Consider the following 21285-nt stretch of genomic DNA (forward strand, 5'->3'; position numbering starts at 1 on the left):
GTTATCTTTGGAAAATAATTAAGTAAAAATATTAGGGGGAGGGAAGGGGCATAGAGTAAATAACTGCATCTGTTGGGTTACTTATCTCTAATATACCGTACCAGTTAACAGCTATTAGTGAAAGAAAATTGTTGATGGTTCAGTTTATCAAAAGAGGGATAAACTGGTCTAAAACAAATTTGGTGGCCAACGTTATTCGAGATGTTTAATCCTCGGAAGTTCTGACCCAGTAACTCATGTTTCCTTCAAATTTACTTTATTTAATTCAAACAAAACTGACTCTTTTTCCTCTCGTGTCGGTCTTGAATTTTTTTTCCCTCTGCACACTTTTCATTATTCATTACAAATTATGTTTGACTCAATCTATATCAACAGGAGGGAGGTAAACTGATATTCCAGAGCCAACAATAGGCTCCAACGTCACGGCTAGGCCTGGGTCCGATAGAGACTGCCGAGAATTCTTGGTTGTTAGCTTTCCTTTCATAAGCTGTCCTTTAAGTTTCTTGTCTGTGTTTAATGGCGGAGTCTGCGATCCTAGTGACACAGCGGTGCCTGATGCAAACAAACTAAGTTCTCCAACCGACTGCAAAGAAATGATACGGAATAAGTAAGATACCTAACACGAAATCCCCATTCACGAAAAGCGCTTATGCTTTCACTTTGAAATATCGGGCCTCTAAATGTCTCTAAAGATAGAGTACGAGACGGATTGTCTTGCGTTTGCTTCTTCGCTGTGTGATTGGTCTAGAAAACTCGCCCTAACTTCCCAAACAATCAGATGAAAGAACTACAACACGCACGACTTGGTCACCCGCGTTTTTCCGCGCTTTAGACTGTTTGCCCGTTTTTTGCTTTGAACTATCATTAGCTCTTTGTATTTTTCTCTGATTTGGCATTGGTTCGGTTGATCATGCTGGGTTTTTTTACAACATAAATAATCGAAATGCGCTCTATTACATTACAACTGCAAGTACCAACTTACACTGCTTCGTTGAGTTCTGTCCAGTTTTGCCCTCGGCCTCCTTGTTTCACTGCTCGAACTTCTATTATTGTTCAAACTTTGAGGCGGCATGGGTGGTTTAGAAGCATTCACAGGATTAAAATTTAAGTTGTACCGCGTGAACGATTTTATTCCAGCGGAGGATTCAGGAGAAGCTCTGTGTTGAGATCGCGTCTTGTCCCGTCCCGCTGAAGATACTCGAAAAAGACCCACGTGGGGAATAATGTGAGGCTGATCCATTAGCGGAGGCTCTACGGATGACACATGGTCATGACTGGGAATCTGAATGTCTCCATTGGACCTGTATGAAAATGGATAACAGTTGTAGCACCATTGTAAAGCCAAATGTATCACTGAACCTTAAACGATCTCATTAGTAATTCTCCTCACGGTCTGCCTTACAATTCTCCTGATGTTAGATTGGAGAATTTGAAATCGTATCAACTAATAATTTCCTACTTGATAATTGCTTGTATTCTCATCACTTGTCTTCTTGATGTTGTATTGATATCGCAAGGAGAAATTATGTTTCGGTCATTCATAGGAAATAAAGGGTTAAGGGTCAACTATTGGAATACGACTTGTACTAAAGTCACTGGAGTTATAATCACCTAACATCAGGTTTGCTGGCCATATTCATAGGAAAGTGTAACAAGTAGTATATTCATACATAGAATTTGGTCTTTTGATAGACACCAAAGTTTGAACGGCCATAATCTAAAGAAATCTCAAAACTTAAGAAACTTTAAAGAAACCAGCCATAGGTTGTGGGTGAAGTAATCAATCTTGACTTTGGTGAAATAAGTTAAATTCAGTTGATGTGTTTATGTGCAAAAAAGAAATGCAAGTAACTTTGGGGCAATATTCAAATCTCTATAAGAACTTTACTCCAAGGTCTGACAATCTTTTCCACTCTTACCGAGACTTATCATTTTGTACTACCATCAATTGAGATCCGCTGAGAGTAAAACTACTTGGTAAACTTGCTGCTGAGTTGCTACTATCATTAAGCCCTTTTAATCTCTGGCTTGGTCTTTTCCCAGCCCCTCCTAATGCATGACTGCCTTTTGGTCCAGACCTAAATTGCCCCACTCCTGACACCATTTGTCTGTTTGGTGGCCTGGATGCCGTGGTAATAACAGATCCAACATAAGAGCCATCCACAGGGCACTGTGAATGGTTTGAAAGCCAGTTGTCAATACAAGTCATGTGAAAAGGATGGTGACAAGGAAGAGTTCTGATGCACTGGTGGACTTGAAATCCTTGTAAGCAGACACCACAGTTGCTGCTGTCACCCAACAGCCTGTGTCCATCTTGCAACACTTGCGTTGGTAAACTGTGGATCACATTCGCAGGGATGCCATCCTGATCAGTAACCTGCCTGTGAATGCAAGGACCAAACAGGTAATGAGGATAGTTTTAAAATTAAATTAAATTTTTAATCACTTTTGATACTTGTACAAAACTGATCCAAATAATTTTGTTGTCCTACCTGTCAAGTTGCAACAGCAATTCATAATCACTCTCAGAAATATCTCTATTTTCCAAGTCACTCATTACTGCACTGGGTAAAGGAGTTATCCGTGAAGCTGCTCGCCATCGTTCACTGGGTTTCTAATGAACATGAAGAATACAATTTTGTACTGATCTCCAACTCCATGTGATGCAAATAACAATTAGTGTAAGATTCTATCAATCAATGTAGAATTTACATGTAACAAATTTCACCATTGAAATTGATTGAAATCTGATTTTGTGTGAGCAGTTAACCCTTCGACTCTGATGAGTGACTAGCATCCAATTTCTTCTCACAATATCACCCCTGAGCCAAACATTAAGGTCAGGAGAATAAAGGAAATGATCATCAACTAAAGAAGGTCATGATTATAAAACAAATTATTCTTGTCAGCACTTAAGGAGAGGTATCAAGAACAGTATGGAGAGTATGCATACTGATGTTACCTGTCTAAACTGGAAAGAATGCTGTAAATGTGTGTCTGTGGCAAAACAAGAGTGACACAGATGATAATCTGCACAAACAACACACCTGTAAACAAGCCAGAAATTTTTTCAAATTAGTAAGCTGTCAAGTTGAATAAATCAGAATTAACTGTTAATAAAATACTACAAAATAGTAAAGGGAGTAGGATTCTAAAGAAACTGTGTTGCTGTAATGGGTGGGTGGGGGGAGGGATACTACAAGATAATTTGGTTTCTGAGTTGATAATGTAAATTGGCTTCTGTAGAGAGTTTCTACAGCTAACATTATGACTTTTAATCTTCTGTCAGAGCCATAGCCACAAAATAGTCTACCTCATAGATACAACAGGTGTGTGTTACCTGTAACATTTTCCAGCTATGGGACAAACTCTGCATCTCTTACAAGTTGCACCAAGGTGAAGGTCTTGTCTTTCTGCTCTTGTTTTACGTCGAGAGGATTTGTGAAACTCATCCGTTAATTCCTTTTAATTAAAAATACTTAGTTGTAAAAGCCAAGTTAAGAAATAAAAATCCAAAATGTCTGGGTAAAATGAGCGCCATGGTAAAAATACCAAAAGGATGTTTTAAATTACTGACAGAAATGAAAAAAACAGGTCATGAACATCTTCATGTTGAATGACTAACCTGCAAAGTCCCAAAGTCAATTCTACAAAGAGGACACTTGATGATGGTTTCTCCAGTGGAACGTTGATGTTCAGCCCAGATTTTCATGCACTTTACATGAATACTATTACCACAGCCATACCTACAAACAAAAATGTAAATGTTTTCATTGGTTAAACTATGGTTAGTTTAGATGCCAGCCAGAAAAAGTGCACTGAAAACATGATTTTGATGCTTGCAGCAAAACTTCCAAGAACTATTGTGAAACAACAAACTTGTCCCTTTTAATTGGAGTTTTTACCAAGTCCCAGGGCAAAACTTGAATACTTTTCAATGTGGAGATTATTGAAAGAAAAGATTGCCATACAGAACAAGTGAACAAAGGTTTGTTTGCTGAATTTCTTTTCCATTATGTGGAATGTTTGCTACTGTGTATCTTATCAGAGGCTCCCTGTCTTTGACACTTACTTGCAATAAGTTAGTGGTTCAGGTTTCTGCAGCAACTCATCCTGACAGATTGGACACACATCTTCTTCCTCGATCTGTTTCTGTTTAAGTTTCTCTCGATCATCAGAGTTTGCCATATCTTTACCAGAATCCTTCTTCTTTGATCTGTTTGACCTTGAGTAGCCTCCCTTCATCACTTCATTAATCTCACGTTCCACCAGTGATAGTTGAAATATAACTAAGATTCAAATAGTGATCATTATTTTGTTCCTTGCTCATTATCTTTACAATCACTAAACGGTGGTAGAGTAAAATCAGCTTGTAAGTCTCCTGGCCCATCTGGCCAGAGCTTATCCAAGTTTCAGCTGCATGAATTGACAAAGAATCTTATAACCCCCTCTGTATTAGATGTTAGTCCATCAAGGCTTTCTCCAGCATTTTCTAAGGCTTTCCTAATTATTTTCTTGTAACCATTTATATTCCTGGGTGGAGAGAAAGAGGCACTGAGAGAGTAAAGTTTCTCACCCAAGAACAGATAAACATCTTGATGCAGCTGGGGTTTTAACCCAGACCTCTCAACCCACAGTCAATTGCACCGATCACAAGAGATACTGACAAGCTGTTACACATATAGGCAACCAACATTGTAGGTATTTGTTTTGAGTTTTTCCCCCTAAAAAGTTAAAATAATCTGATTTAAAACTAGCAGGAAAAAGTGCAAAACAGGCATTTAGCAAACAGTGATATGGGGTACAACATTTTTGCATGTACATAGTTGATAAAGCACTTACTCTGATTTTCCTTAGGAACTCGAAATTTTTTGAGAAGCACCCTGCAGTAAAATAATAAAGAAGAAAACAAAAGACAAAAAAGTGATGTATAAGCTATCATTTTCAAACAGTACTATTGAGTGCTAATGAAGTCTTTGAAAAGAAGAGGTTTAAATATCTTTGTGCATTAAAAGTGAGTGCATGCACAGATTTTTGTTATGTGTTGGAATTAAAATTGTACTTACCAGAGGATATGAATACATAGCTCCTTCTCCTTTGTGAAATTTTGACAAGTACAAGAATGTTGATCGCCCAAAAACACCTGAAAAACAAAATAATATGGAATGAGACAATAAAATATGAAAAGTCATGCATACTTTTTGTGGCTTACTTCTGGTAACATTCCTAGCAGGGTATCCTAAGGTTCAAAGTGAGTTAAAACACATGATAGGGTAGAGTTAGATTATTAGGGAACTGTTATGGTACAGTTGAAAAGGTGGAAAGTATACATGTACGTACTGTAATGTAAGTTCTCATATTGTAACGCAGGCAAACAAAATAAATAGGAGACAATAATTATGTATTTGCAGAATCATGTTGCAAGTTACTGTATGTTAGTTTCACCATTGTCAAACTTTTTTATACAACAATAGTATTTTTTCAGAGTAAATAGCTTATGGTAAGGGAAAACCAAAGATTTGAGTTTTACCCCAGTTCATATAACAATTAAGTAGAATTAATATAAGTTTTCAAACGTCTTTGGGTACATTCATCATGCATTCAACAAACTTTAGGGCTCGTCTGTATTCTCGTATCATTCGTAAAAGACAATAGACGTTTTATGCGGCTATGAGACTTGTTATTATTGTTAAGAAATCGCTGTTTACGTCAACAAACCTTAAATTTCTTATCCAAGCCATCTTCCTTCAAAAGAAATCCTGTGGGGCCTGTCTCGCGAAGAAGATAAATTCTAGCTTGACTGGCTTCCTCAATTCTGTTCAGAACAACATCAGGGCAATTTCTTCTCCAGGGAATCCTTCGAGCCATACCTTTCGATGTATGTTAGGCTATATTTGGTTTATATGGAAGGAATATCGTCGGAAAGATAAAGTTATCTTTTGGAATTTGAATTTTGCAAATTTTGTTTTTGCCTCGTATTCACGTTTGCCTGGCAACGATTTTTGTGGAAAAAGACTGGAACTAATTTGAGGGACATTTGGTATGGCTTATACAACATCCATCCAGTCGTTTTGGAAACGAAGGAAGCCTCTACCAAGCTGTTTGCCGTGAATTTTTGTCTGAATTTTGACCTTTCTTGCGGCTAGATGGCTGGAGATCGAATACATCTAAAGCTGGATAGTACTGCTGCGGCTTCTATAGATCAATACTTGGAATATCGAAGGTTTGTCACCTAAATGCGATCTAAAATAGCAATTTAAATCGAAGCGAGCTTGGTTATTGGCTGGCATGCAGTAGCAGCATTTTCGTGTGAAATGAGTCATTTACAATGGTTCAGGTCTTCTAAACCTATATAAACCTAACAGCTGTGATTTTGCATTTCAATGAATGCTGCAACAGAATTGCAGGGTGCGCGCAGTTAGCTGGAGACACACTTGTGCTACATTTGCATAATTTCGAAAAGACTGTTGTTATTTTTTTTTTCTCAGAATTGTTGGGGATGACGACGCAGGAAAACTCTTTACTCCTGAAGAATATGAAGAGTACAAGAAAAAAGTTCTGCCACAGAGAATGAAGAACAGGCTGTATGTAAGTTGGACAGCACCAAACGGTATGGACTGCAAGATGGTCGGCCCTGAAACAATGTGTTTCTGCAATCACAGGTGAGAAACGCAAAAATGGAATTACTGATAATTATTAGATGACTTTGAGCAAAGTATCGTTGATTGTCAGCAACGAGAAAATCGATACTAATGAGTGATCTGCGAGACGCTGGCAAATCACGATATTTTGGGGCAAGCGAGTCGATTGTCCTATTAATCGATTACTATTTTTTTTTTAATTATTTCGTAAACTTCAGCCGCATTGGTAAACTAGTTTATATCACAGTTTTCTTTAATCAAACAACTGTATGTATAATGAAGTATGGATGATATGGAAATCTTGGCTTTTAATTATTTTTTTTTGGGGGGGGGGAGGGGGGTATTTCTTTAGCAGCTTAAAGAAGTGATCTGACAATTTGCATGAATGAGCATGGACATTTCTACTCGTAAGCAGAATGTTCTTTGCAGGAAATTACAGTATGACAGTATTACATATGAGAAAACCATTTCCTGGAGCCATTTATCAGCAGTCACATGTAGGGTCACATAGAGAAATAGAAAAAAAGCAAAATAAATAATTTGATAACATTTTATTCCAAAATACAAGTAATTAAACTTACAAAGAACTTTTAATGCTTTTTTTCCAACATAGGTACAAACAACACAAAACTGATTATGAGACACTACCGCAAATCAGACCGATCCCAGTCCCTTGCCGTGTTAGTGGCTGTAAATGTAAGAGTTACCACTATGTACCAAAGAATGGCACCCAGCCAATCAGATGTCAGTGTAAACACTTTGCTGATGATCATTCTGAGGTGGTACCATATAAGTGTTCAAAAGGATGTGCATGTAAAAAATTCAGAAGTTCTTACACTTGTGGCTGTGGAGAACCAACTTATGCTCACAAGGTTGGTGAAATGTGCCATTGTTTTTAACTTAGGGTCCTAGATGAGTAAGCAAACCTTCTCCCACCCCTCCCTTCCTCCTGCCCCGTTTTCAGAGGTCTTAAGAGGAAATGAGACATCATTAAAATTTGCTAGAATTTCTGTAGACAATTTTGCTTTGGCTCCTGCAAATTCTTGTTAATCAAAGAAGGAACAGCTCATATTTTATACTCATTGATAAATGCAGTAAAACTGTCCAAACTTTACCTCATTGTTAGATTTAGATTTTAAAAAATCGGCTCTCACATACTCTCTGGAAGACTGGGATTCTTCTCCTCTCATACCACAATCTTACTTTTGGCAAAACATTAATTTTTTTTCATGGGGCTGACACAATTACTGAAGAATGAAATGAATTTTCAAAATAAATTTAAATGTATCGGTTAAGAGTCTCAACTTGCAGAAGGTAGACCAGACAGTGGGCTGTTCTTAGGGCACAACCACTGAGTTTGTCTTGAAAAAAAAAAACAACAACAACAACAACAAAACCAACAAAAAACAAAACAAAAAACCCTCATCTTGAGTATTCCTACTTAACCTTTTACACCTAGCATCAGTATGCGTATTCTTCATACTGTTCTCTATACAATAATGCACTGACAAGGAGAATTGATATAACAGTCAAGAGCTTCTTTAGTTTGTGATTATTTCCTGTGTTCTCATGACCTTAATGTGTGATATGTGGGGTGATATTCTAAGGAGAAATTAGATGTCAGTCACTCTATAGGTTCAGAGGGTTAGATCGCAGGGAAGAGGACTTGCATGTGGTTCCACCAGGTTTCAAGTCCAGTACTCACAGTAACCATTTGACTTTAATGACCTATGCATAGAGCAAGCTGTCTTTTTTTCTCTATTGAAATTTTTCCCCACAAGACAATTGTTGAAACAAAAGAAGAACGTATATCTCGTGGCCACCCAATTGGCCATGATGTGCCTTATGCTGCCATGGGTGGAATCACAGGGTTCAGTTCACTGATGGATGGCTACATGCGCTTGGATGACAGTGGAATTGGCCAACCACCCTTACATATGTTGGAGCAGCCAGTAGGTATGCAAAAAGAAAAAAAAATTGCCAGGGTTTGCTGCCTTCCTAGATTAAGAACATGTTCACAAAAACCTCAGAAAAAGACATTAAATTCAAGCACAAGAGCTCTGCTTTAACTGGTGTTCTTTTTTTTAAATATGTATAACAGGAGTTTTTCCATACTGTGCAAGATGTCTACAGTTTTTCAATTTCGTTGTTTTTCCCAGGACCTAATGACCACCCTTTCCTCAGAGTACAAGCTGGTCTGGCTGGGCTGTCATTAGAGGATGGGATGGGTGCTGGTGCAGGACAGGTGTCACGTAGAACCACTGAGGAAGAGGACATGGCCTATTTTGAGAAGCGATACCAAGCCAGAGTGAGTGAAATTTAATGTAAATCTCTTTGTGTTTTGTTCACATTTACGAGTTACAATATGTAGGAAGTCTTGACAAGTAAACATTCCTGGTTTTACAGCTGAAGGCAGAAAAGGAACAGTCTAGAGTGCAGCGATCACCACAACCCAAGAGGTTGACAGGGCCAGGCACTACACAGCAGAGCACAGGGATTGCCTCAAGGAAGACTGGCCCTAGTAAGATGAAATCAGCAACCAAGCCTGTATCCTCTCGAAGCCCTGTATCCCAGACTGGAAGGCAGAGCAACAGATGATGAAACATCTTGAGGGGATTACTGGCATAGAGAGAAAGTGTGTGTAGTGGTGTGTCTAAGATGGGGGAGAAGGGTTTTTGTCTCTCACTTGATGTGTCCCATGCTCTAATAACCCCCTGGAAGGAGAGGGCTCATAAATTACTTGGGCTTACAAAAGAGAGGGACTTATTATGGAGGGGGGCTTCTAGGAGGGGGGAAGAGCTTATGAGAGAGGGGTGTATTAGAGAGGAGGGCGTATTAGAGAGGGCTTTTTAAAGTAGGGGGCTTATTAGAGAGGGGGTCTTACACAACCTTTTAGGAGGGGCTTATTAGAGCATTTACAGTAAGCACAAGTAACGGTTGTAAGACAAAAAAAAGCTATTCATAAATATTTCTTACACCCCATTACACAAGAAATTAAATACAAAGTCACTAATTTATTGAAGTATTTATACACATACATGTGCACTTACATTGACTTTCTTAACGCTTTTTTTAAATGAATGAAATAAAAACACAAGAGAAAATAAATTACAATACTGCTTCTACATGATTTGCAAGAGCCTAACCTGAGATAAGCTACTAATAATTAGTCTTCTTCACAACTTTTGCACAACTTTTGCGTGATTACATGTTAGTTCTTGGACAATTTGACTGTCATGTTTAAGTTAATACCTGAGATCTCTATGTAGTTAAGGATGTTAAGTTGTTCAGTCAGAGCAGTTGAACATAACTATATAAATTTTACCGACCTAAAATGAATATGTATGATCAATACAAACCTTGCTGCTCAGACACAAATCTAATGTGGAAAGCGAAGTATTTGAAGAAACAATGACGTGAAAACTAAGTGAGCATTTTGACCAGAAAATGCCTTGAAACCAAATGGTTACTGTTAATAAGGACAAAACATCTCCGAGGTGTTCAGAGAAACAAGAAAATTCGGAGGAAATGTTCGTGAATATTACTCCTGATAAACTGAAATCACAACCGTATATGCCTTTTTCCTTTTTCGCCATGGACTAGAAGGATAAAGTGTTCTAGAGCCACGGGTGCCATGCTGGATCCATGCGGCATAAATTATCAGGGCTAGTGGCCGCTGCTATCAGAGTTGTCACCTTAGTCTCCCCTCCCTCGTATTGTGCCAAGTCTACAAAGTAAATGAATGATAATCATGCGTTAAACAGTTATTAATTTGTGGTATCAGCAGATAAGTGACTAAAGACTTCGATTTTTACTGTGGTATACATTAAGATGAAACTTTTTGTGCTGATCCTGCAGGATACTTTGACTTACTCTGTAGTCTGGTGGTAATGGCCTTTACAGCTGCGTTCACTAATGTAATTAACAGCTCGCTGTCCATATCAGTCGGTGGGTTACTCAGGGGAAAGGTGTGGGCCTCGTCTTGTTCCTGCAATTAGAAGTAAGAGTGTTACATTTACTTAAAACTCTAAAACCAAGCAGAAGAGATACACAAACCAAGTAGAACTTTTTATGGCCAGATTTGAAAACGGGTATGGATTTACAAGGCCAGGGGTCTAAAAAAGGATGTGGGAATTACATTCTTTTGTTTGAAAGAAAGTCAGGATTTGGAAAACTAAGTGGCATAGCCCAACCACCCAATATTTCCAAGACGTCCCTCATTCGCCCGCCCCACCCCCTCTCCCCCGATCTTTAACCCTTTAATTCCCATGAGTGACCAAGAGAGAATTTCTCCTTATAGTGTCAATGTAATATCAAGCAGACAAGTGATGAAAATAAAGAAAAATAGTCATAAGGGGAATTTGAATTGATCCAGTACCAAATTCTCTAAACTAACATCATAGGAATTGTATGGCAGACAGTAAGGAGAATTACTGATGAGATCTTGGGAGTGAAAGGGTTAAGTAGCTGGCCATGGACGTCGTTAAAGGCGGGATAAACTTAACCTCTACTTTTTAATTCAAAGCAGCGGAGGGAACGTTTACTGACCTTTTTATGCCAAGCAATAATCTCGTCTCGCAACACAGCTTTCAAGATACTCTGAACACTGAAATGAGGCTCAGCTAAACACCGCGCCGCTGACACCATCGCTGCCGTCATCACTCCATTCACACCGACCGGCGTAACGAACTCGGCAATGTTCGGAGTTAGTCGGAAAGGTACGGGACGGTTCGCGTCCAGTTCGCCTTGGGTACAAAAGAAACGAAAGCACAACTCAGTCCTGCAAAATTTTATTCACAAAAAGGTTTACCAAAGATTGATGTCTACCTTTTGTGTCGTCCAGCTCAAAGCGGCTGTAAGAGACAGTTAGTCGGCCCGAGTCCTGCGCAATTTGAAGCATTTCTGGTCCCAGTCTTGTAAGATGCAGAGTGAACTCAGCAAAACCAGAGAGAGCGAGTTGAATGCAAAGCTACAAGAAAAGAAAACTAACATTTAGTTTACTCGGTTATTTAATTGAGTAAAGATCAGTGAGAGGTCTTCACGTACCTGTTTCCTGAAGGTCCAGTAATCAGAGGGATCCTGATACGTGTACTGGGCCCATTCTTTGAGAAGGACTTCTGGCACCAGTGTGAGCTGCACCTCTCTGAGAATGTCCTTTAGAACCTGGTGAGTCACCTGACAGCCACGTGACTGGACAGAAGCGAGGCGCTCGTAATACAACGCGATTGGTGCGTCAGACTCCACGTGTTTCTTGTCACAACGCTACGAAGAAAAATAATGGGTAAATATGAGGAGTCTGGTAGGGAAACAGAGAAGTGCTGGAAAATGGCTACTTACGTCAGTTAGGATCTCCCTTAAAGAAATGAAAGACGGATTGTCCTAAAAAAGATTTTGAAACTGATCAACATAAAGAAGAATGAAGTTAACGAGACATGGAGCAGAACAACTTTACAGCAATGCATGACTGATAAACCATAACGCGTGACTGATCATGACATCGCGTGACTTACCTCAATGAGTCGCATTTGAGGTGATACAGCTACAACACGTGGTACCGTAAATAACAGGTGTCTTTTGCAGGACTCCTAAACGAACAAAAATCAAATCTATTAAGTATTTATTACAGTAATAAACGTTGGAGAGATTTTTAGCCGTGTTCAAAGCATGTAACGATTCTACCCAAAAAAAAAAAATAATAATAAAAAGCCCGCAAGCGTATGAGGCAGTTGAGTCACGTGAATAGACCATGGGTTGCAGAAGAGGTATTTCCCTTGTTTGAGGAAATGAGAAGAACCTTTCTGTGTCGTTACTCTTTTTGTAGAAACAAAAGTTGTATGTCTTCTCTAAAACTTCATCACTTTTACCTTTCTCTTCTCTAAATAAAGATTTAGGAGCCTCAACAGTTGAAGAATTCTCTCTTCCCTTCTCGATTCCGTCATGCACGCATCGTTCACTACCAGGTATGGATAGATCTGAAAGGTAAAACACAATTCAAACTTTAAAAAAGTAAGAAAGTAGCACAAACATTACATTGATTTAAGTTCTAAATAAAAAAAGTGTATTTCTTTTAATTCCACGTTTCATGAATAAGCATTATAACACCATATATGGTCATACCTTGCCATTGTTACCCCGGATGTAAAGGCGCCGAGCAGAAAAGTTGTGCTTTTGAACGAGCTCAACCCGCGGCATAAAGCGAGCGATCCTAATATAGTATGGACTATGCTGAAAAGAAATTAAAACATAGACATTCAACACTTATTTACTAACTTGAGATTAACAGCACTGTGTCATTAAAACAAGTTGCTCTATCGTGCCAACTGGCTGAATTTCTATTCAAAAGAGAGCGAAAAGGGTAGCTTTCTCTTTTCAACTAACCGTGTTGAGCTTGGGCATCAAAAACTCGCCGGGAAGCTCCACTTCTGCTGTAGAGGTCGTGAAATTACTGAGGAATCGACATCTCTCCTCCAAAAGAAAAGAGCTACAAAGAGACAGAGAGGTTCACGCTTAGCTTGATAACTACTTTTAGCTTGTCCCTGAGTGTACCTCATACAGCACACACTAACATACATAAGCAAATACGTACATTGTTCCACATCTATATGAAAAAAAGCTTAAAATGCATGCAACATTACTAGGTTGTTTCTCAAATTCGAGACAAATGTGTCTTACCTTGGGAGAAGTTTTGCTCTTTCTTCCAGAGTCTTAATCCATTTCTTCAGTTTACCGATCAAAGTGTGAAGAACCATGGACCCTGGTTGACTGTAAGGTTTCAAAATATGACTTGATATTACATACTCTCTAAAATATCTGGACGTTAACAGTCTCAATTGTTATCCTCTTCAAAAGTAAGTAAAAATCAAAACAGTTTCAAGCTTGAATCATCATCATGTTCAATAGCGTCCAACACTAAAAGCTTGGACATTAAGTTAAATTATAAAATAATTCAAATAGTACGCGCGCTCTGATTGCTATAAAACCATTTTACATGAGCGTATGTAAACACGGTTTTCGTTCCTCTTTCATTAGTTATTTTATAAAAGAAATGTAAAATGGTTTCCGTGTTTACATCAGGCTATGTAAACACGGAAACCATTTTACATTTCTTCACTAGATGTCCCCTCAGACGAGAATGTATTTATTTTTCACACTGCTTACGTGAAGTCGAAATCAACAGCGAACTGTTCCTTCAGCCTCTGAAATACTGGATCTTGAGCCGTGGCTTGGGCCCTTCTCGCCAAGGACTCAGATGCAGCTGATGAAAAAGTGCTTGATACACTCGAGGCCGATTCAAATCCGATTCCGAATGTGCTGACTAATTTCTTCACAAAGCTCAGTGTGTGTGGTGTGATTCGGGCAGCTGCAACTGTTGGAAGATCGAAATTGTTTTAACAACTCAAACCAAAGCAAATAAACAAATAATGACCGAAGTCTGCTTCAACAGAAATTCCAATCTTTAGTGCAGGCGTCCAACTGATTAAAGGGTATTTGTTCCCATCGTTTCAGAAAATGAAGGAGCCTGTAAAACTTACCATCGCTTCTTGTTTCAAACGCGACTTGATAACACTTTATAAGTCCCTGGCGCAGCTGCCTAAGTACCTCCTCAGGCCAACCTTCACGGAACCAAACCATCTGCCGACAAAAAACAAACTTTTCAGCATCAAAAACCCATGTACATGTACCGATCGACAACCTCATCAAGGAGTGAGAGTAACAATGTGGTCTCCCAAAAGGTGCATAACTTTATAACAAAAGGTGCATAATCTTAGTACATGTTAATGTACCTAATTGACTGCCACTTCACGGGCTGGGAGCAGAGTTGGATGAAAGTGCCTCAAAAAGTGCACAATCGCAGAATAGGCACATGTATCCAAACGACTACTCTTTCTAGGGCCGAGAGGAGGGTTGGAAGAAGATCCCTTACAATAGTGTATAATTTTACGACATGAATATGTACCTGATCTACTACTCCTTCGAGGGCTGAGAGGAGAGTTGGATGTAGATCCCTCAAAAAGTGCATTATCTTACTACAGCGCCACATCTGGGCCGTGGCTCTTATCGCCCCTGGGTCACTATGACTGCTAGTTGGTGTTGAAGCTGAAAACCAAAAGATGTACATTAAAATTTTATACAACAAAGATCTTTTGGTACATAGGGGAAGACTACTGACAATAACTAACTTCTGATGGATATTCTAATGCAACCTTTTCTTTCTTTTGGTATCCCCCCCCTTTCAGGTCTAATTCTTGTTTTTACGAGTCCCCTGTGGGGTACCTGTAGTTGGTGTCGTGGAGCCGGCAGTTGTAGAAGTGGTCGCTGAGCCTGCAGTCGAAGCTGTAGCCTGTTCAGAGGTAGTTGTTGTGGGCATCGGGGTGGGTGTTGATGGCGTTGTCTGAAATGAACCAAACAAAAGACGACATGTAACACAATTCGAAAAGCTTGAAGAGAGTACGATCAGAGGTTTCATAAGAATAAATTTAATGATCTACAAACCGGTGTGGCTGTTGAACTTGCCGCATTTTCTGTAAAAAATAAATGTTAACAATTAATAAAATCACTCGTCTCGTCCTTTAGACTAAACAGAAACAAGCAACACCCAAAAGTGTCTTTCCGTTTACATACGTCAAGTAACATCTGACAATGAAGTGGAAAACAAGTTAATACCTGGTGCAGCGCTTGTTGGCGTTGAACCAGCACTTTTACTCGTTGACGAGGCTGTGGTACCAGTCTGTCCTGTTTCTGAACCGGTTGCACTGGTTTTAGGGGTAGCTGAAGACGCGTTTTGTGATTCTGAGGAGGCGGTACTGTTGCTGCCTGAAGTAGAAGACCGCTGGGTTGTTATGTTCGCTGCCTCCATTTTATCTGGGATTTCAACAGAAGTGAAGCAGCAGATTTATAAATAATAGCAAGAGGTTACAAAAGCTTAAGAATTTTTTTAACTAGGAGTGAAATATAATATTTCTCAAATCATTTAAGAATCTACTCTCTGTTAAATTTTGTAAGTTCGATTCAATAAAGTGCCTAAAAGACAAGGTTGCTAAAACATGTCGTCCGCAATGAACCCGGGAAATATGCCTCAGGCAACGAACCAAAGTGAATGCGGGAAGAATAACGACGTAAAATGCAACTGTGGTCAAAGGTTGGAGACATGCATCAGCGATGAGCAGATATATGTTGGAGGCGCAGGAGTATCGAATGCACTGTAAGTACAAGCTTATGACATGGCTTCTGCTGTAAGCTTATCCACGATTGTTCTCAGAGGTGAGTGGTTGACTAACAAACTCTCACTGGTACGGATGATTAAGCTCATTTTACAGGTACTTAAATGGGCCGTCTTCGCCTCGGCTTTGAGGGAAAATATTGTTCGTACACTTGTAGACGGGGCCGAGAAGGCGCATATAAATGAACATCAAAGAATAACAAAGAAACGCACCATTTTTGATAGAGTTATATGTTTTTGTATTTTCTTATATGCTCCTGTTACTCGAAAACCAACCGATTAAGGTCCTAATTAACAATACTCACGTCTCTCCCGTTGCTCAATCTTGCAGGTAAGATACAAGGTTCTAATTGGAAAGTACATGGCCTGAAAATAGGATATCATTCGATAAACAACACAAAAAACTGATATGCTATCCAGATCGTCAGGCTAGTGAGGCGCAGACACAATCAACGTGGAAAAAGAACAAATCAAAGCAAACTGAAAAAGAGAGACGAAAGAGAAGTGAACTACTTCCGTTCACTAACCTGAGGATGAACTCGACCAATATTACACAGAAGGTTTAATATCTTTTGACCTTCACGTCGAACCAAACACGTGAGCAGCTGGGGAATCCTGAGCACCAAAGACAAAAATGAAGAATTATTCACTCCGCATGTTAAACACGAAACAAATGGACAAGAGACGTTACTTGACGTAACTTACCAGGGAAGCCAGTGAACCGGGGGGACACCGACACAATATTTGTCGACGGCTTCAGCGATCGAGCCCTATAAACATAAATCGGTGAGCTTTTATCATCACTGAAGTCAGCTTTAGAAACTGTCTATGGTGGTCAATTTCCTTTATCAACTCATTTGACTAAACCAAATTATCGTAGTTTACTTTCCGCAGACGCAGCACCACAGTTTCTTACAGAGACTACCCCCTTAACGCCTCGGTAAGGCGTATCAATGTATAAAAAAAGTTGTTTCTATCCACGAGAAAACGGACCCTACGGTCTATATAATTACGCGTACAACTGAACGGCACATACTGTCTAATTACATGGGCATGACGCTTAAAAATGTGCTGTTCGAACTTAAATAGGGCTACAGATAAGCAATGAGAATCTTGTTACTGTTGTGATTAAGCTGAAAATATCTTGTTACCAGACCTTTTCGTCATCATACGTCATCAACCAAATTGTTCGCGCCAAATACTTGCGACACTTGGCCTCGTTTTGGTGTCTGCAGGCGTGAAGATAACAAACAATGGCGGATACACCAAGCTGTATGTTCCTGCAATCACATATGGAAAAATAATGTGACGCATAGGAAATAAGTATCAAATTAATACAAATTTATATATGTGGCCTTATACATAAAACTTATAGGTATGGTGCTTCGATGCGCGCGCGCTCCGCTGTAATCTAAAGTAGTGGAGTTAAAAAAGAGACCCACATTGTAATAGTCGTTTTCTGGCTGGTATAGTCATCACAAACACTCAAATATGTGGGTGATGTAAGAGAAAAGAAGGGTATTTTCTTACCTCTCTAGAACAAAAAGACCATCAAGGTAGTCACCCCATAGTGCCCAGGCTTTCACAAGCGAGTCCTGCATCTGAACCGCTTGCGAGAAAGCTTTGTTAGCATCTTCAGACCTACAAACACATTAAAATAAAACAAATTTACCCTAAGCAGAGGAAATAAAAGTGCTTCAAAAGGTCAGCAACTATCGGCAATAAAATATCCGACCTTCGCGTTTCCTGTTGGACGCTAAACAAAGTATTTCTGTACTGATTATTGTTCTGATTGTACTGATTGACGTGACTTGAGTGTCGAAGGTAGTCTGGGATTGCTTTGCATTTGCTTCATTTCGTTATGTGATTGTTCCAAAAAACTCGCGCCACTTTTTCAGCCAATCAAATTCAAAACTAAACCCAATGGCAACTTGGTCACTCGCGTTTTCCCGCGCTCCAGGCAGGTTGCTTGTTTTTACTTCGAGTGATATTTTCGTGATATTTTCATCCTATGATTGGCTATTGGAATTGCTTTGGTTTGGTTCAAGACACTCAAAGCAATCTAAGGCAACAATTTGCCCCTGTTTTTCGTTTTGTTCCTCTTTCGTCATGTTCTCTCTGCTTTCAATTTACCTTCCAATGTAAGCGAGGAACATTCCTTTGAGAGCAAAGAACTCTGCAGTCATTTCCTTGGAAAAGTATTTCAGATTTGTAGACTCGATGACCTCAAGGCCCTGTAAGATTGACAAAAAAACAGCATTAGTTTAGTCTAATTTTCCGAATTCATAATGAGGAACCTCACGTATGGTTTAACTAAGAGAGGAGCCAAACGTCTGCGCATGAGCGAACGCTGTAATGATGAGATGGCGTGCTTTCAGGCAGTTAGAACTAAGTTGCCTCTAAGTGTCATAGAAGCGTATAACGTTTTCAGTAGAACTCAAAGCAAAAACGTAAATCAGCATGAAAACCCTCCTTGAAAAATCTTTGTGTTCGAAAAGTCTCGAGTTTTCCTTTTCCTTACCTTTGTTTCCTTTTACAGATTTTCATGAACAATTCAATTTCCTTTCTCTTATTCTGTGAGATAGCGGTTTTTCTTATGTTTTCCTGTTAATTTTTTTGGCAAAAATTGCGCGCAGCCGGCCAAAACTGATCCCTCGCGCACACCCGACGTTGGACCGCTGCGTTAGTTTGGCTCACCAACCAGTGAAAAAGATCACAATTTTCTTCCGTTGTAGCTCCTCTATTCCACTCACCTCTTGCAACTCTTGTTTTCCCATTCCGCCAGCCATCTGCAGATAACACTTCACCTGCTGTCTAATCTTCTGGAAACAATCCACGATAGGAACACTGGGAATAGTGTGAATCCTGTAACACACATAAAAAGAGGTCAGTGGCAAGTTTAGTGTGATATTAAATTGCATTAAGTGTGCTACTACCAACCTGCTGAGCGAGTCCAAACACACTCCAGTGAGGCCTTGTTTCCTGGCTATGTAACCATAATGAATGATGGCCCAAGCGGAGGCGTGAACACCAAGCATGGAGTGGTTACTCTGCTGCTTGACAGAAAAAAAGTACGGTCACTTATAGAGCAAATGCTCAACCTGACCTGGGTAGTAAAGGTGGGAGAGGGGGGAGGTGGGGAGGGGGGGGGGGTTGAAGGGAAAAGGGGAGTTTCCGCATTCCTAGGAAGCTTACCAGGGAGTCTGCTAACGATTACGAAGGACATTGACTTAACAAGAGCTGGTTTTAATTACTCTTAAATCCTTTATGAAAAGACAACAGAAGAGACAACAGAATTAGTAGGGCAAACATCGTAAGCCAAGTAGATATTTGCAGATAAGAAAGACATACCTGTTCATGTTGCGCTTGACTTTCATAAGCTGCTACAATTGCCTGATAGTGATGATGTCTCCACATAAAGATGTCACTCCAGTGAGATAAATTGTCCGACGGCATGGGGAGGCGATTACTAAAAGTTTAAAGAATTTTAACGTTGTTGAATGTAGGCAAAGGTTAATCAGTCTTTTTTATTTCACTCGCTGCTTCATTCAATAATAACTGAAAATACAAGTAGTGTTAGAATTGCTCGAGACGTAGCTAATAGCTTGGTGCTTTCCAAACTTCCCATCTTCACATCTTGATTAACAAAGAGCTTACAAACGAACAAATTTTTTAAAAAACTATGTCGACGCCGTTGTGCTATGTTGTATCAAGAGCAGTTTCCGCTGCTTTATTTCAATGCGCATACACCCGTCGTCAGCTCGAACAATGGGAATATGACGCTTGACGAATGATGATTTGAATTTAATAAACGAGTTTACTCGCTGTATTATAAAAACAGTTGTGGATAAATATATTGGAAGGTGAAGCTTCTCACCGCCATGTTTTCACAATAGCCTTCATATCATGTAGACTAGTCGATCGTCCAACATTCGGCGGTTGTAGACCCGTGTGAATCTGAGCAGCTTCTTGAAGCTCCATAATTTGTTGCGCCGCCTGGAATTAACAGCAACAGTAATCAACAAAACGTCCAAAGAAAAATTCAGTAGAATCGATAACGACCCCCTTGGAGCAAAGGAGCATGCGTGTGAACTATTTTTGGAGAGGGCGAGAGAGCATTGAAAAGATAGAATTTGTCACAGAAAAAAAAACATGGCAAAGCTTACAAAAGAGAGATTAAATAGAAACCAGGCGGTTGGCTGGTAAGTAAATAATAAAAAAAAAGGATAAATGTAAGAAAAACAGTTTTTTCGTTATAAAGACCGCTGCAGAATAGAACCGATCGTACGTCGACGTAAGCGCGTTTCGTCCAGCTCTTCACATCCGCGACATATTTTTTTGCGCCTATGAGAGTGTGGGCGTTTGTTTACCCTTTACACCCTAAGATCACCATGCATATTTTCAATACTGTTCTCTATAACATTTAGATGCTAGTCACTCTTACATGTAGGGGTCAAAGGCTTAAAACATGAAAACGAAACAATCAGAGAAGCTCACCTGTAGGAGCGGAATGTGTTGCTGTGAAATAATCGGAGGTAAGCGCCTCCATTGGCGAATTGCTTGAGTTGTGGAATGCTCTACAAGTTTGTCGACCTATGTCGCGGAGGATTAAAACAGCATTTGGTTAGAATAGACAGTCATAACATGCAGATATAACAGATGCTTCGATTGGTTGGAAAAGAGCGATTACGGTAGTGTTAATATGAACGAAGAGAGACCCAATCGAGACCCAATCTCCACTCGTTCCTCTCCCGTCATGCTCATAACTTTCCCTTCATATCACGAGTAGAACAAACCGCTGGCAGCGTGTAAAAAAATAGAATATTAAACGCAATTGTGACACAAACCATGTTGAGGTGTTGTTCATCCGGATGGCAAATAGCTATGTAACCTCGATATAAGTTCAACTTGTACGCGATTGATTCCGGGAAGTTGACTTCAACCTGAAAAGCCATAGGAAGACACGTGGAAATCAAATACTGATAAAATAGTGGAAATATTCTTTTGGAGCTTATAGTTGTTCAAAAATTACCTGTGCAAGAGCTTCTTTCATTGATTGCCACTCAGGGACTCTCCATGCACTCTCTAGAACTAAAATAACAAGAAATATCAGAGAAACGATTAGAGAAAGTAACACACATTATTATAAAAAGAAAATCAACAAAAGATGTAGGAAATTTTTTACGATCGTACCCAGGAAAGGATTAGTGTGGCCCTTAGTCTTTCCGAACTCCATCAGCAAATCCCATTGACCGAGCTCTTTAGAACAACTGAAAAAGATGACACGAAATACATCAACAAATAAGTTCATTTACCAGTGTCTGTACGCTAATTTCGAATAACATGTGAGAATAGGGTCCGAGGGGCAACGCTTAGGACACGTCAATTGAAAAAAACTAATTTATATTTTTTTTAAAATTGTGC

At 39.5% G+C, this 21285-nt stretch overlaps 3 protein-coding genes across 4 annotated transcripts in view; 1 reads left to right on the forward strand and 2 right to left on the reverse strand.

The window, feature by feature from the left end:
• Positions 1-15: 15 nt before the first annotated feature.
• LOC131799192 (E3 ubiquitin-protein ligase ZSWIM2) lies at positions 16-5952 on the reverse strand. The gene is made up of 11 exons (XM_059116894.2): positions 5719-5952; positions 5067-5143; positions 4843-4883; positions 4073-4289; positions 3626-3746; positions 3341-3462; positions 2963-3047; positions 2493-2614; positions 1920-2381; positions 983-1301; positions 16-583 (listed from the first exon to the last, which is right to left on the reverse strand). The coding sequence occupies exons 1-11, from the start codon at positions 5866-5868 to the stop codon at positions 359-361; spliced, it is 1941 nt and encodes a 646-aa protein (XP_058972877.2). The 5' UTR covers positions 5869-5952; the 3' UTR covers positions 16-358.
• Positions 5953-6085: 133 nt separating this feature from the next.
• Positions 6086-9773, forward strand: LOC131799212 (protein FAM221A-like). The gene is made up of 6 exons (XM_059116917.2): positions 6086-6223; positions 6489-6662; positions 7255-7513; positions 8423-8597; positions 8801-8949; positions 9048-9773. The coding sequence occupies exons 1-6, from the start codon at positions 6147-6149 to the stop codon at positions 9237-9239; spliced, it is 1026 nt and encodes a 341-aa protein (XP_058972900.2). The 5' UTR covers positions 6086-6146; the 3' UTR covers positions 9240-9773.
• The window catches only part of LOC131799213 (transformation/transcription domain-associated protein), an 80778-nt gene continuing 69128 nt past the window's right edge, over positions 9636-21285 (reverse strand). For both annotated transcript variants that reach the window (XM_066173756.1, XM_059116918.2), the window contains exons 94-124: positions 21055-21131; positions 20894-20952; positions 20709-20804; positions 20359-20454; positions 19739-19857; positions 19213-19330; positions 18802-18914; positions 18615-18726; positions 17995-18095; positions 17392-17502; positions 17018-17141; positions 16567-16631; positions 16389-16476; positions 16167-16227; positions 15306-15503; positions 15135-15163; positions 14916-15033; positions 14599-14738; positions 14174-14273; positions 13800-14007; positions 13314-13403; positions 13020-13122; positions 12759-12866; positions 12506-12613; positions 12152-12226; positions 11979-12020; positions 11688-11903; positions 11469-11610; positions 11190-11386; positions 10515-10629; positions 9636-10368 (exon numbers count right to left, since the gene is read on the reverse strand). In XM_066173756.1, the coding sequence (XP_066029853.1) occupies positions 10259-10368; positions 10515-10629; positions 11190-11386; positions 11469-11610; positions 11688-11903; positions 11979-12020; positions 12152-12226; positions 12506-12613; positions 12759-12866; positions 13020-13122; positions 13314-13403; positions 13800-14007; positions 14174-14273; positions 14599-14738; positions 14916-15033; positions 15135-15163; positions 15306-15503; positions 16167-16227; positions 16389-16476; positions 16567-16631; positions 17018-17141; positions 17392-17502; positions 17995-18095; positions 18615-18726; positions 18802-18914; positions 19213-19330; positions 19739-19857; positions 20359-20454; positions 20709-20804; positions 20894-20952; positions 21055-21131 (3439 nt within the window). In that variant the 3' untranslated portion in view covers positions 9636-10258. The remainder of the gene's footprint in view (positions 10369-10514; positions 10630-11189; positions 11387-11468; positions 11611-11687; positions 11904-11978; positions 12021-12151; positions 12227-12505; positions 12614-12758; positions 12867-13019; positions 13123-13313; positions 13404-13799; positions 14008-14173; positions 14274-14598; positions 14739-14915; positions 15034-15134; positions 15164-15305; positions 15504-16166; positions 16228-16388; positions 16477-16566; positions 16632-17017; positions 17142-17391; positions 17503-17994; positions 18096-18614; positions 18727-18801; positions 18915-19212; positions 19331-19738; positions 19858-20358; positions 20455-20708; positions 20805-20893; positions 20953-21054; positions 21132-21285) is intronic.

The sequence above is a fragment of the Pocillopora verrucosa genome, chromosome 10 (assembly GCF_036669915.1).
Source record: "Pocillopora verrucosa isolate sample1 chromosome 10, ASM3666991v2, whole genome shotgun sequence".
Lineage (NCBI taxonomy): Eukaryota > Metazoa > Cnidaria > Anthozoa > Scleractinia > Pocilloporidae > Pocillopora > Pocillopora verrucosa.